This window comes from Aedes albopictus, chromosome 3, assembly GCF_035046485.1.
Source record: "Aedes albopictus strain Foshan chromosome 3, AalbF5, whole genome shotgun sequence".
Classification (NCBI taxonomy): domain Eukaryota; kingdom Metazoa; phylum Arthropoda; class Insecta; order Diptera; family Culicidae; genus Aedes; species Aedes albopictus.
Window position 1 is genome coordinate 278,234,976 of NC_085138.1, and position 16,119 is coordinate 278,251,094.

Here is a 16,119-nt window from a genome sequence, read left to right on the forward strand (position 1 = left end):
CTCTTCCTCTGATCGTGCTCGCTGCAACCGCCGCCAAGCCCGTAGGCAGGCGCGGCGGAGGTCCGCAATCGCGTCGGTCCACTATGATGGCGATATCCGTCTCCCACTCAGAAACCGCCTGACAAAGCAGTTGCTGAGCCGCGTCACAGTGGTTCAGGTTCAGCTGCGTTACCTGCACTGTGATTTGTTGTTCACTGCGGCTATCTTGAAGGCCGGGCACCTTGGACCACCCGTCGGATGTCTGTTGTTCGAGGATTTCCCGGTACAGATCATGCAGATGGGTGGACTAGTGCAGCTTTGGGCCTTATGACCTTCAGCGCCGCATCGCCTGCATAGTTTGCGCCTGTCAGGGCCTTTGCAGTCCCACGACTTGTGTCCTGGTTCCAGACACCTGAAGCAAACCTCTGGCGGCTCGTGGTAATGTCAGGTGACATACGCACTAACCCACCTTTATGATCCCTACTGTAACGGACTTTTTGACGTTCGCCACAGGTAGCTGAACCAAAGCTATCTGTGTCCCTGCTGGCCCTTTCCGTAGCTTAACGGCTGCGGCGGCCACCTGCACATCGCACTGTTGCCGCAGTGCCGTGACGAGCTCTTCCACTTCGGTGATATCATCAATGTCCTTGACCTTCAGAGTCGCCTCATATGTCAGAGCCCTCACCTGCACACCCTCTCCAAGGACCTCTTCTGCCAGCCTCTTATAGGCGGCGCCCTTGTGCTCCTTCTGGCGCTTCAGCTCCAGGATTATCTCGCCCGTACGAGTACGTCTAATACTGCGTACGTCGGCTCCAAGACCCTCAAGCTTGGCGTCGCTTCACATCGTCTTCAAGACGTCCGAGTATTTGGACTGTTCCGTCTTGATGACGATCGCGTCACCTTTCTTGCGCTTGGCACCTGCCCTCCTACGTCTTGGCTTGGCGTCCTGCGCTACTACCTCCGGATTCACCTTTTCTTCTTTTTTCCGCTCTACCTTCGTCCATGGGGGTCCTCCCCTTGGATCGCCTTGCTCTGTGGCTGTTGAGGGCCCACCAGCGGTCGCAACCCCTTATTCCCATCGTTCAGGGACGGGCCAGCCTTTTCAGGCCCGCCCTCCCCAGCTTTCCGGGAAACCTGGCTGGGATCCGACCTTCCGGCATTGCCAGGCAACCAGTAATCGTACAAGATGTTGAATAAGATGATATAGTGGAGGCCATATGCGTGCATGCCTCCATTTAGGCGCATGTAAAAAGTACGCATATCGCCTCCACTTTTACATCTTATGTAACATCGTATACGATCGCTGGTTGACTGGGTTATTACCGACTTTCGGGGTAATGATTCGCCTGGCCTTGCGGGCACCGCCAGACAGCTCCTCGCCTGACGCCTGTTTCGGGCTTCCTGCGAAGGAGAAGGCCTCCGTTTGGGTAAACTTCGGCACTTTCTCCTTTGCGGGCTCCGCCGCTGCAGGGAGAATTGATGTCTGTGTGTGCCTTGCCTATGTGTGAATGTGTGTGTACAAAATAACTCACATCACTTTTCAGCAGTAAACCTCAACCGATTTTGATGACCGACGGTTCATTCAACGGGGAATCTAATCCCATTGTTTCCTATTGAAAATGGTTTGGATCGTTCCAGCCGTTCCATTTAGGTGTTCCGGACCGGTGCCCCCGAAAGGGGCCAAATATGAAAATGCTACAAACCCATGCATGCGACATATTGAACCGTGGCATTTTCTATAACCTGATGAACGGTAAGCAGCACAACAGTCTCAGACCATATCTGGAGCGGTGATGTTCTGGAACCGGTTCCGGGTCTCCCGCCGGAAGTGATGAAATATAAAAGAGAACTAAACCCATTCATGCGACATATCAAACAGCGCCTTTCTCGATGACCAGATGAATGGTTTGCTATGAAATATCCTCAGATCAAATTCAAGACTACCGGTAGTGTTCCAGAATCGGTTCCGAATTTTCCGTCGGAATTGGTCAACTGTAAAGAAAATGACGGGCTTGGTGGTCTAGTGGCTACCGCTCCTGATTCGTATGCAGAAGGTCATGGGTTCAATCCCTGGCCCGTCCTTTTCATCATACTTTGTATCTTTCTATCCACTTTCTCTCGCTCTCTCTTCTCTACATATACAACTCATGTATATTCATATGTTCATAGCCATCGCTAGAACCAGAAACGAATTGAAAAAAAAGTCGTTTCCCTCCCTTCCAACTTCCACTCACAGCACAGTGTATATATAACGCCTATAAGTTATGCAACCAAAGCGTGCTGTGCCGCTTGACCTTATTCACCTTATTCACCACACAATCTATCACGAACACTATAAATAACCCTACACGGAGAGACGAAACTACCCAAAAGTGAGTTCTTTCCACCCAACTTCGGGGTTGCGTGCGTCAAGCCAATTTTGAGTTGATGGAATCGATGTTTTTGTTGGGTTGTTCCCGCTTGCTTCCATGTGAAAAAAATACCTAATTTTAAGTTTTTTCCACCCAACCGAAATTTTGACTAGGTTGTATTCACTCAAATTTGAGTACTGTGCTAGAAACTCAGTGTTGGCTTGACGCACGGAACTGCAAAAGTTGGGTTGTTTCTCTCTTCACTCTCTGACAACAATAGAAAGAGCGCATGAAAAGGGAGATGAAAAAGAACTCAAAATTGAGTTTAAAAGTACCTAATTTTGAGTTTTTCAGTTTCTCCGTGTATGGTCCACTGCACGAATTTATTCTGGCCTACTTCCTCTCACACGAAATTTGACGTTTGAGAGGTGCCGACACCGCTCAAACGTCAAATTTCGTGTGAGAGTAAGCAGGCCAGAATAAATTCGTGCAGTGGACCATCCATGGATCGCATCACTGACCCAACGGTGACTCCCAGATCTCCCATCCTTTCCGTCTAACAAATACCCCAGTCCGTGCTGGTTGTGGGGACGCAGAGTGCTCTCGGTCTTTAGTAGCAACAACCAGTACACTCTAACATTCCTTTCCCTTCCCAGCTGACTATAGGGACTTGGCCGGCGCCGTTATTGATCAAATATGCATGAGCCGCTAAAATTGCACTTTGAGAATAAGTGGAATGTCCCAGCCCCTTATTCAGTTGGATCTCAGTGCAACTGGTACCAGTTCAGATCAATCACGGAGGAGCAACCATTGACATGTATAATCAGAATTGATCGTTGATCGTGATCGATCGGAATTGGTCAATTGTAAAGATGACTTGACACTTGACACAATTTCTATCTTTTTTTTAAACACGTTTATTTGGTATCACACACTTAGCTACATACAATGATTACATGGAACAATTTAAAATAAAATCTAACGCTGCTGTCGTTAGTTGATCGTTGGCTTCTAAAATAAAATTTACATAAACTATAAATGTTTTTAGAGCCTGGTACCTATTCCTCCTATTCATATTTTTTAATTCAGGAATCTACCAGATGTCAGGCCTCCACGTTTCGTGGAGCAGAGGTCGAGTATGCAGGAGATATGCGGTAGAGTTATCACTCCGGACAACATTGTTGGAAGGATGTGTACGGGGGCGGACAAGTTAGATTCCGATACTTCCACGGTCTTTTGAATCCTACTTGAACTGCAGAGAAAATGGCGGGACGACCAACAGCAAGTTGAAGTGGCTTCCTTCCCCATCCGGGTGCTTGAGTCTAAAGGGTAATCTATAGTACTAACCAGGACCCAAGTTTCCAAGGAAGAGAGGACAACTTTAGGCGGTAGCTGGTGGTACGCTAACCAATAGAGAGTACTCATGTATAAGGTCGCTCTTCTCGACGTCGCGTCATGGCTAACGAGCGTACCACAAAGGTAAGAAAGAAAGAGAATGAGCTTTTAGTGGGTTGATCCCCACATAACCCAAGGAACCACCTCTTGATTACCTGATCATCAGATTTTCTCGTTGTATTAAAAAAGAAGCTCGGGAGGCACCTATTCAATCTAGCTAAAATTATAAGAACAATAGTGCCAAGTCTGCACTACCAGCTAAGCGCATAACTCTTAACTCTTGACTAACATTTGAAAAGAGCGTAACAACCATTGCGAATTTCTGCTTCTTCCGTTCCTACCGAACGTGTTGCTCATTATTCATTACATCAGTAACAGGTATAGCAGATCCCCCTCTATCTGATAACGGGATGAGTTTTTATAAATAAATTGTAATACAGCTAGGATGTACGCAAGAAGCTGAGGAGTGTAATTTTTATTCCGATTTTTTCTCATGTTGGTCTAGAACTAGGAGTTTTTATCATCTGACGAACTAAAGATGCATGAGCTATGAACTTGTGAGGGCCAGAGATTAGTTTGACACTCCTTCCAGATTGTCGATCCATCATTTTTGCATTTCATTTTAACAATATGCAACTATATCATGTTTAGTAGTAAATGCATTTGACGCCTTCTTCTAACCTGCTGAACTTTGAAAATGCTATATCAAAACATCGATTGTGATTTTCACCTCAATTGCACTGCAAAATATCATATGCATTTACTTTCATTATCTTTGTGGTCCATTAGCAATGACCCATCAGGGACTAATGGTCGTTTAAATCCAGTTTCACTCGAACAACTTGAACCAGAAACATTATCTTTGTAGGCCGCTTTCTCGCAAATGGCCAAGTGCCAACAGGTGATCCGAGCAATATTCGAACGCAATTTTCCTAATAATCCTCGTCGTCAACCAACAACAACAACAACAACGTAGGTACCTATAGAGGTAATCCACATTCATTGCGCACATATCGTCTGTCGGTGATCACCTCTTGGTTAGTCCGAGCGAAGCGAATCCATACATACCTACCTGCACACAGACACAGGTTAGCGAGCTGGAAAATTGGTTTGGCATGATTAACTGTGGCCAACCGCCATCATCATTGTCATGGAGGACCGTCATCGTCATGACCACTTTTCATTTTAATTTCCATTTCGATGCTGGCGCTGGCAGGGTGGTATGGACATGTCGATGGAGGGACTCAGGGTGAAATGCAGTTTGAATCGTTGAATTGTTATATTTTTAAGAATGTGCTGGGTGAGTGCAACTATCCCCTTGAAAAAGGCCCAATAAAAGAGCCGAAACGTCGGGCAAAGCAAAACTCACCGTTTTGAATAGTCCAAGACTGAGAAAGCCAATTTTTTAAGAATCTTTGATTCGTTTTTATGTGTAACTTTAGCTACAAATTTCGTCAAAATATCCACTAAGAATTCGTTCAAAGCTTCTCCGAAAATTTCACAATTTTATCAAAATTATCAATCAGAGATTATGAAAAGAGTTCCAGGACACACGCAGAAAATATACCTGTGTTTCATTCCAATAAGCTTAAGACTAAGAGCTGACAATAATTTTCGTAGTGAAATGAGTCCCACCAATGTTCATGTACTGATACTGTGCAACATCCTTTAATCGCGAAAGTTGTTGGATGCACTAGATTATCTTTGAATATAACTTTTCTGCAGAATTATGCTCCATGGACCTGTAGGATGTTACACCGTATTAGTAATGTAAAAAATCCATCGATTACGCTTGTAGATATTAAACACTGTACTCGTGGAGATTCTGGATGACCTAGAACATCTTTGAAAAGTAGTTCTCTACAGAACCATGCTCCATAGACTTGTAGAATGTTGCTTGATTATGATCTCAAGGCCTGTACTTGCGGAAGTTCTTGGATGACCTAGAACATCTTTGCAAATTAGACCTCGGTGTTCCATAAAACTGTATGATTTTACACCGTATCAGTAATGTAACAGCAATTGATTGAATACGCTAGCAGATGTTTAGGCCCATACATGTGGAAGTTCTTGGATGACCTAGAACACGTTTACAGAACCGTGTGCCTAGTTTTTCACAGAACCATGCTTCATGGACCTATAGGATCATACACTGTATCAGTAATGTAGCAATAACCCATTGATTTCGCTTATAGATCTTTAGGCCTTAACTCACGGAAGTTCTTGGAGGTCCTAGAATATCTTTGAAAACTACGTTTCTACAGAACTATGCTCTAAGGACCTGTAGAATGTTGTGCCATATCAGTAATGTAACTACAATCCATCGAATACGCTTGTAGGTCTTAAGGTCTTTACTCGAGGAAGTTCTTGGATTCCCTAGAATATCCTTGAAATAACTTCTCTTCAGAATTATGCTCCATGGACCTGTAGGATCTTACACCGTACCAGTAATGTAACAAAAATCAATTTATTACGCTTGTGAATCTTATGTTTCTTATTGGATGACCTTTAGCATATTTGGGAAGTAGTTTTCTACAGAACCATGTTCCATGGATCTGTAGGATGTTACACCGCATCAATAATGTTCCCGATCGTCGGAACAAAACACCGTCTTATAGTAGCCAACTTAGCAACTTCAAGCTGCAATTTATTAGATTTCATTTTAGTATTATAATTAACAGGTAAGTATAATGTTTCCTTACATTTTCAGTGTTTTACTGTTCCCTTTTGGGTATTACAGCAACCGTGGAAAACGTGGAATGTGTGGCCTACAGGTAAGTATTACAATAGTTATATTTCAGGTTATAAACAAACGGAATCTAGTGCAAACTGCTTTCAATAAAAGGTAAGAAATTGAACAGAACAGTTTTGACCTACCTCGACTGACTAAACCTTTCTCGAACCGCAATGGTCAATGTAGCCAACAAGAAATTCCATACAGCACTAAACTAAACGATATAAATTCAATTAACTGATCGAAAACTGATTAATAAACCTTACTTCACACAACCGAAATCTTTCACTAGATTTTTCTGCTGCTGCGGATCAAAACTGCTGACTAACTGTCGGGTACTCGTATGCTAGAATAGATCTGTTTTCCCCGTTCTGTCTGTGTCAGCTGTGAACTGTCATCCCACTCGATTGCAGTCGCTCAGTTGCGAGGGAACGGACGGTGGATTCACCACCGTTTCTCGGTCAACAGTGTTGCCGGTAACATCCCCCGCCCCGTGAACCACTTCCGTTTCCGTGGCGACTTCTTCCGGCTCCCGATGGTTTCCAACAACGTCTAATACTGCCAGTTTTACTGCAGGTCTAGCGAACACACCTCGGGCCGTCTGCACTGTCGCGCGTCGCACTTGTCCTGACTTGTCCGGAAAGACTTCCAGAATCCGTCCTCGCTCCCAACAGTTCCGAGCGTTCTCGTCGATAATCACAACTAGATCACCGTGCTCCAACGGCTTCACATTGTCAAACCACTTCGTCCTTCTGGTTAACATCGGTAAATACTCCCGCACCCATCTGCGCCAAAACTCGTCCATGATATTTCTTGCAATGGTCCAACTGTCTCGGAGAGTAACTGATTGGTCGGCTGTGACTACTGACTGTTTGTTTCCGCTTGAACTGTACAGCAAGAAGTGGTTTGGAGTTAGTGCTTCTCTGTCGATGGCTTCCAATGGTACATAGGTGAGTGGACGGCTGTTAACAATCCCCTCCGCCTCCAGCATTACCGTTTCCATTACTTCGTCGCTAGGATGATGAGGACTGTTCGATATTGCTGACATTGCCACTTTTACTGATTTCACCATCCGCTCCCATGGGCCTCCCATGTGTGGAGCTGCAGGAACATTGAAGTGCCACTGCGTACGGGCGTTGGTAAATGTTGAAGCACAGTCCTCGTTGATTTCGTTGATCTTCTGCATCTCCTCCGACAGCTGACGACTGGCTCCTACAAAGTTGGTGCCGTTGTCTGAGAAGACCTCGAGTGGAGCTCCTCGTCGGTTGACGAATCGTCGGAATGCCATCACGCATGACTTTGTTGACAGACTGTGTGCCAACTCCAAGTGAACTGCGCGTACTGTAAGGCAGGTAAATAGACAGATCCATCGTTTCACGAGACTGCGACCGACTTTCACTTCGAAGGGTCCCATGTAATCTACTCCCGTGTATGTGAACGGACGAACGAAGGGAGTTAATCGGACCTTTGGGAGTGGTCCCATCATCGGTGGAGCTGGAGTGGCCTTTTTGATCTTGCAGTACTGACAGCTGCGACAGACGCTCCTAACTGCACTGCGCATTCTCGGAATGTAAAATTGCTGACGCAACTCGTTGCAAACTGTCTCACTGTTCGCGTGAAGGAACCGCTGATGATAGCCAAGCATCAGGAGATACGTGATTCTATGGTTCCTTGGCAACACGACAGGGTGCTTCGCCTCGTAGGAAAGAGTCGGAGCATGTTCGATTCTGCCCCCAACTCGTAGAACTCCTCTTTCGTCCATGAATGGACACAGTGCACGAATCGAACTCCCTTTCGCAACACTATGTCCTCCGTTCAGCAGACGGACTTCATCCGCATACGCCTGGGATTGAGCCTGCCGCCATAGTGTTTCTTCTGCTTTCTTGAATTCCGTCTGACTTGGTACTCTGAGCGGCCGCTCCTCACTTGCTTCATGTTTCCATACTGCAACAGATCGGTGAACATATGCCATCGCACGTAATAGCCTGTTCCAGTTGGAAAAGCGCTGCACATCTACCACTTCCTCCACTGTTCGGTGAAGAGCAACGACGCGGATTTCTTCGCAAGCCGCTTCTGCTTCCACTGTACCGTCGGAACGCTCCGTAGGCCACTGACTCTCCGGATCTTGCAGGAAAGCTGGTCCTTGATACCAACGGCATTCTGGATCGAATGATGGTCCGGCATTCCATTTCGTGGCATCGTCTGCCACATTTTCTCGTGAGGGTACATAGCGCCATTCGTTCACACTGGTCAGCGAAAGAATTTCTCCAACGCGGAAGGACACGAACTGATGATAGCGACGACTGTCCGAACGAAGCCACGCCAGAACTGTTGCTGAATCTGTCCACAGGAAACGGCTTTGAATACTGATTGTGAGCGCTGAGCAGATATTCTGTAGCAAGCGAGATCCCATCATGGCCGCCTGCAGCTCCAAACGTGGAATTGAGAGTGTACGAAGAGGTGCCACTTTGGTTTTTGCGGCGATCAGCGAACACAGGCTCTCTTCTCCTACTGTCATTCTTAGGTACGCCACGCAAGCACAGGCTGACACACTTGCGTCCGTAAAGACGTGGATTTGGATGTCTCTGACCTGCTTTGGGCATAATTCCTTGAAGAAGCAGCGAGGAACGCTCACATCGTTGATCTTCCGGTACAGTTCGATCCACCTACTCCACAGATCGTGTAGCTGTTCTGCTATCGGCTCGTCCCAATTCGTGCCCGTTCGCCAAATTTCCTGCATTAATATTTTGCCCTGCACGACGAAGTGTGCGACGAATCCAAGGGGGTCGTACAGCTTCATGACGATACGCAGAACCTGACGCTTCGTCGGCACCGTCCAGTCGGTACCAAGAACTTCCTCCAATCCCTCGTAGCTGAAAGTGAAGATGTCCTCTGAAGGAATCCACGTAATGCCCAAAACGCGTTCGTATGCTCGATCCTTGTCTACGGGCAGTGGCTTACTGATAGCTGAACTTGTTTCTCCTAGTCGGTCTAGTACTTCCTGCTCGTTGGACAGTATTTTGCCGAACTGGAAACCTGCTGCTGCATGTATGTCTTTCACTTGCTGTACAAGCTCTACCGCTTCTTCTACCGAGTCGACACTGTCGAGGAAGTCGTCGACGTAGTGGTTTTTGATTACCGCTTCTACTGCTCTGGGATACTGTTCACTGTATTCTGATGCGTTCCAGTTCTTCACATACTGTGCTGTACACGGAGAGCTCGTTGCACCGAACATTGCCACGTTGATCACATACACTTCCACGTCCTCTTCAGGCCTACTTCTCCAGAGAAAGCACTGTGACCACTTGTCTTCTTCTCGAATGAGGATGCGCAGAAACATTTCCCGTATATCGGAGCACACTGCAACTTTTCCTTGCCTGAACCGCAACAGAACTTCCATGAGCGATACGAGAAGATCCGGGCCTTTAAGGAGCATGTCGTTGAAGCAAACTCCACCAACTTTTGCAGCCGCGTCCCAAACCATACGAATTTTATTTGGTTTCTTGGGGTTGATCACTACACCTAGAGGTAAGTACCAGACACGGTGTGGATTCAGACTGGCAACCTCTTCTAGTGACCCTTTACTGATGTACTGCTTTTCTTCATAACTCGCAATCTGCTCGTTCACTCTTCTGCGCAGCTCTGCATCCCTGGACAGGCGCTTCTCTAGCCCTCGGAGCCGACTCATCGCCATCTTGTAGCTTTCAGGAAAGTAGATGTCATCTTTGCGCCAAAGCAATCCAGACTCGATTCGGCACCCTCGTCGTACTGTTGTCGCTGCCAAGATATTGTTAGCTCGCTGATCTTCTTCGGACTCAAGTGGCTTGGTCACCACGGCTTCTTCGACGGCGAAAAACTGTTTCATCGAGTCGTACAGATCACTGTTACTCATTTCCTTACAGACATGCAGGTTTAGTTGCTCTACTGATCCTACGCTGCCAGAATTCCTTCCGAATATGCACCAGCCGAGCCGAGTTTTCGTTGCGACCGGATCACTCTTACAACCTTCACGGATCTTGAGACTGGTAAGAAGGTGTACGTGCTCGATGCCAATGATCATTCCTGGTTTCGCATCCTTGTAACTGTTGACAGGAAGGCCTTGTAGGTGCGCGTAGGCTTTGGACAACTCAGGGTAGTTCAGTGTTTGGCTTGGTAGTCCTAACTCACGCACGGTCCGTACGTTGTTCAAGTGGAACGTTTCCTTCTTGCCACTGCCGGAAATTTTTACGCTGACTCTTTTGGAACTCTTCTCATGCCTGCCGATCTTTCCGGTCCATCCTAACCAGAGGTTGTCTGACTCTCCATCGATCCCCAACTGAACTGCAATCGCTTCTTCCAACAATGTCGACGACGACCCATCGTCTAGAAATACGTAGGTGTCTACTTCCTTCCCGTTTCCATAGAGTGTAACTGGCAGATAACGGAATAGGGAATAGGACTTCGTGTGATGGTAGTTGTGATGTACCGTTTCAGATGGCTTCGTTGGTGGTACTGGTTCGCTGCGATAAGACTGATTACTGTGTAGCAACATGTGATGCCGGATCCGACAGCCATCCACGCCGCATTCTTTCTTGGATCGGCAAGGCCACTTCCGATGCGGAACGAGACACAAGCGACACAAATTCATCTGGCGCATTGCCTTCCATCTTGCTCCGATGTCCAACGATTTGAATCTGGAACAGCTGAGGATTTGATGCCCTTCGTTTCCGCAGTATGAGCAGGCTTTCGACGTGGACTCTTCGACTGAAGTATCTTTCCCTCTCTTCGTTGCATCAGGTGACTCGTTGGCATGTGTAAACAGCTTTTCTCTCTGCTTGGGCTTTTCCGCTCTCACTTGTTTGTGATGATTTTGAGCGGAATCTACATCGATGGTCAGCTCAGATGCCAGATTGACAAGGCCGGCCATGAAACCATTGAACGTCGCCAAGTTGACGTTTCCGAAGGCCTGCTTGTAGGTTCCCCACTGCATCTTCAGTGAGGTGGGCAGTTTATCGACCAACTCTTGGAGCAACATTGGATTCGATAAGTGAGCTTGTTGATCAGCCAAGACGATATGGTCGACCAAATTCTGAATCGCCAATCCGTATGCGACAATCGTGCTCAAGTTCTCCGACTTGGGTGGAGGCACATTTCGCACCTTCTTCAGGAGCGAACTGATTAATATTTCTGGCCGTCCGTACAGCTTATGCAGTGTATCCATCACGTATGGAACTGACGCCGGTAGTAGTAGGCGACTGCGGACCGCCTCCAATGCGGAGCCTCCCAAGCATCGCTGTAATCGGGCCAAATTCTCCGCATCAGTGTAACCGCAAACTTCCGTCGTATTCTTGAAGGAACTGTAGAAGATGGGCCACTCCTGAGGATCTCCGTTGAACTTTGGCAGTTCCCGAGGCATCACTTGTCGTGCTGCCAATTGGGCACTTGTTGGCCCCATAATAGAGCCCATTCGGACGCCAGATGACCCGGCTCCGAAAGATCCGGTTACAGGAACAGATGGTCCAAGCGTATTTCCTCCCACGGATATCGATGGGTTCACAAACGGTCCATTTCCGTGGAAAACTGCTGAACTGCTTGGTAATCCTTGACCTGTCGTATTTGTTGGTGCTAGATGTATCGTCTGAGGGGCCGTGTAGTACGGATGGCTTCCGTATACTGATGACAATAGACCACTCGGACCGATAGATACTTGCGATGCAATTCCTGGAGCAGCAGAAACCAACGTATTCTGTGCTGGCAAAGTGTTACTGGATAAACACACCGCAACTGGATCAGGATTCCCTACTCGGATGTTTTGCATACCGGAAAGAAGTACTTGTGGAACCGTAGATAAAGTTGTCCCAGCAGGAATTGATGCAGAAACCGATGGGATTATCGGCAGACTCCTCATTACACTTTCTTCTTGGCCAGAAAGTAACTGCTCGTAGGATTTTGCCAATGCTGTAACATGTCCCATTGTTGCTGATGCATGTTGATTTAACTGATTCTCGTTCGACGGCTCCGGCATCTGCAACGCTGCAGCAGGCGCTGGCAACTCAGTGATCACTACGGACGGTTGGTTCGATTCACTGACTGTGTGAACCGGCAGGGCAGCTCGATGTCCCGACGATGATGGCTTCGACTGTCCAGCTTCGTCTACTGTAGCTCCCTTCAACCATTTCTCCAATTGGTCACGCTTGCTCTTCACGCTCACACCACTCCTCGCTGCACTCCGTTTGCTTTTCAAGCTTACTCCGCTTCGTCGACTCGAGGGATCCTTTTCGTCCTCTATCTGCATCAGCAAATTATACCTTTGCTTCAGGTACTCTTCTTCTTCGTCCAGCTGCTTCAGCTTGGCTGCTTCTTCCACCTGTTTCAGCTTCAGTTCTTCTTCCGCTTGCAGCTTCTTCAGCCTTGCTTCTTCTTCCTTCATCTTCAGCTCTTCAGCCGCTCGCAGTTTGCTCAGCCTCCGTTGTTCCTCCAGATGCTGCAGACTGAGCTGTAATCTTTGGGATGCTCGACTACTGCTCTTACTAACCGATGACTCGTTGAATGACACTCCCGATTTGGAAGCAATATCGGTACCGTCCCAGTCAGCAATACAATCACTGCACTTCCAACTTTTATCCGCAATCGATTCACTGACACCCGCGCACCGAAAATGCTCCCACGATTCACAGACATCGCAACAGACCCAATTATTATCACCCTCTTTCCGATTGCATTTCTTGCACGGATTATCTATTCCCCCCGTGTTGGTAACATTGCTCTTTTTCGGCATAATTAACTCTAATTGCCCTAGCTAAACTGTCTACCAAGCTTACTATACACCGTCGACTTGCACGGGCCACTACTGTGGACGGGATCCGAGATGGGAGCAAAAAAGGAAATCTGTACTGACTTGGATTAACTGCAATCAAACGACGACGACGGCGGCGGCGGCGGCGGCGGCGGCGATGTTGGTCGTCTTCAATTGTGGGTCGTTCAGGTGGGCGGACGTCTTCCCGGCTGCGGAACTGCTCGTCAAGGTCCTACAATGGGCGACAATCATCCGACTCAGGATGAAAATCTTGAAGAAATGTTCCCGATCGTCGGAACAAAACACCGTCTTATAGTAGCCAACTTAGCAACTTCAAGCTGCAATTTATTAGATTTCATTTTAGTATTATAATTAACAGGTAAGTATAATGTTTCCTTACATTTTCAGTGTTTTACTGTTCCCTTTTGGGTATTACAGCAACCGTGGAAAACGTGGAATGTGTGGCCTACAGGTAAGTATTACAATAGTTATATTTCAGGTTATAAACAAACGGAATCTAGTGCAAACTGCTTTCAATAAAAGGTAAGAAATTGAACAGAACAGTTTTGACCTACCTCGACTGACTAAACCTTTCTCGAACCGCAATGGTCAATGTAGCCAACAAGAAATTCCATACAGCACTAAACTAAACGATATAAATTCAATTAACTGATCGAAAACTGATTAATAAACCTTACTTCACACAACCGAAATCTTTCACTAGATTTTTCTGCTGCTGCGGATCAAAACTGCTGACTAACTGTCGGGTACTCGTATGCTAGAATAGATCTGTTTTCCCCGTTCTGTCTGTGTCAGCTGTGAACTGTCATCCCACTCGATTGCAGTCGCTCAGTTGCGAGGGAACGGACGGTGGATTCACCACCGTTTCTCGGTCAACAGTGTTGCCGGTAACAAATAATATAGCAACAAGAAATTGATTGCGCTCATAGATTTTCAGGCTTGTACACGCGGAAGTTCTTGGAGGTCCTAAAATATCTTTGAAAACTATGTTTCGACAGAACTATGCTCTAAGGACCTGTAGAATGTTGCACCATATCAGTAATGTAACTACAATCCATCGATTACGCTTGTAGATCTTAAGGCCTTTACTCGCGGAAGTTCTTGGATGCCCTAGAATATCTTTGAAAATAACTTTTCTTCAGAGCTATGTTTCATGGACCTGTAGGATCTTACACCGTATCATTAATGTAACAAAAATCCATTTATTATCAGGGGGAGCGACACTAGTTTTGTCAGGACAAAAAATTTAAAAAAAAAACTGAAAAAGCCCAAAAAAAGTAAATCGCTAAAACCCGCAAAAGTTTTGCGGGTTTTACCGGTTTTTTTTTCGACTTTTTTTGGCTTTTTTGTGGTTTTTCGGCTTGGCAAAACTAGCGTCGCTTCCCCCGTTTATTACGCTTGTAGATCTTAAATTTTTTATTCGCGGAAATTTTTAGATGACCTAGCAACAATTAATTGTTTACGCTCGTAGATTTTCAGGCCTAGTACTAGTGGAAGTTCTTGGATGTCCTAGAATATCTTTGAAAAGTACGTCCCTACAGAACTATGCTCTAAGGACCTGTAGAATGTTGCACCATATCAGTAATGTAACTACAATCTATCGATTACGCTTGTAGATTTTAAGGCGCTTACTCGCGAAAGTCCTTGGATAACCTAAGTTCTTGGATGACCTAGAACATCTTTTAATTTGTTCTTAACAGAACCATACTTCAGGAATCACCTTCAGGAAAAACCCAATTTAACCCCTCATAGCCCCCTGTCTTAACCCCCTCCTTCTCAACCAAACAGACCCCCCCCCCCTCACACCTCCATACACTCTTACATCATGATCCACCCCCACCTCATACCACTCTTCAACCCCCTTGCAACCCTTTCCCATAAACCCCCTTTTCTCCTTTTAGTAAGAGTTCTGGACACTTAGCGCGAGAAAGTTGAAAAAACCGTGTTAATTCGAGAAACCGTGTAAAAAACCGTGTTTGAAAAATCGTGTAGATAAGGCCTTAGGGCACCTGTACCACTCCCACTCAATGAATGGCATGATTGCTTAGCCAATAATGCTACACAGTAGGTCTGTTCATTTAAAGGCTTATAGTGCATAGCCGATGTAGGGCAAGCATTATTAATAGGATTCCATAAAAAACATGTACAAGTATTTACTACTCCACCTAAATTCTTGAGCATTTCACCACAAGTTATATTAGTAACAATTCTAAGGATTTTGAATGAATTTTCTCAAACGATTACTCCAATAGTTGCTCTAGAAATTCATTTCAAAAACTGTTTAACCATAAAATAATGTTAAGTTTCAATTCGTCGTAGAAATTCTGTATTGTTTTTGTTTTGCAATCAACAAATTTGAATTTATAATTGCTATTTCTTTATCTAAGATTGAGATGGTTAGAGTTTTTTTTTTTCAATTGTAAGATGACGAATATACTTGATTCCCAGATGCACATTTTTGGATCATTGATGTTAACGAAGAGTTGTTTTACCTCACCGATTCAATTTATACTGATTCACCCACCCCTTGGGAAGAATGGGAATAAAACTGTTCATCGCAATTGAAAACCAGACGAAAAAATCGTAATTTTCCTCGTACCCATGCGTGCCTGGAAAACGCGCTAATTGAAACAATATAAGGCTCTGTAATTTATATCGCACAATTCCCATCCTTCCTTTACTTGCTGGTAAAAAGGGTGGTTCCGGTGGTGGTGGTGTAGAGGATATTCGAAGCCTGGCAGGAGTCCACAATCAATCGATTAATGGCAAATTGATCAACCCGTCGTCGTCATAGTCGTTGTCGCACTGTTGGTCCCAGGCACCGCACCGCACCGCCTCGTTCGATTTATTTTGCATTTCCGTGA

At 46.0% G+C, this 16,119-nt stretch overlaps 2 protein-coding genes across 8 annotated transcripts in view; one reads left to right on the forward strand and one right to left on the reverse strand.

Moving 5' to 3' along the window:
- LOC115257403 (uncharacterized) overlaps window positions 1-16,119 on the forward strand; it is a 344,293-nt gene that overhangs the window by 94,963 nt on the left and 233,211 nt on the right. The window lies entirely within an intron of this gene.
- LOC115265221 (uncharacterized) lies at window positions 6,308-14,141 on the reverse strand. Of its 7 annotated transcripts, none has more exons than XR_009999498.1 (4): window positions 6,726-14,141; window positions 6,603-6,673; window positions 6,428-6,493; window positions 6,308-6,365 (listed from the first exon to the last, which is right to left on the reverse strand). XR_009999498.1 is itself a non-coding variant. In XM_062860966.1 (4 exons), exon 4 carries the CDS (start codon window positions 13,214-13,216, stop codon window positions 6,854-6,856), a length of 6,363 nt encoding a protein of 2,120 aa, XP_062716950.1. In that variant the 5' UTR covers window positions 13,217-13,572; window positions 13,635-13,700; window positions 13,810-13,880; window positions 13,933-14,141; the 3' UTR covers window positions 6,314-6,853. The 7 variants fall into 7 exon arrangements, 4 of the variants coding, with proteins under 4 accessions (XP_062716950.1, XP_062716949.1, XP_062716951.1 ...); XM_062860966.1 differs by having other exon boundaries at window positions 6,314-13,572; window positions 13,635-13,700; window positions 13,810-13,880; window positions 13,933-14,141; XR_009999496.1 differs by having other exon boundaries at window positions 6,314-6,493.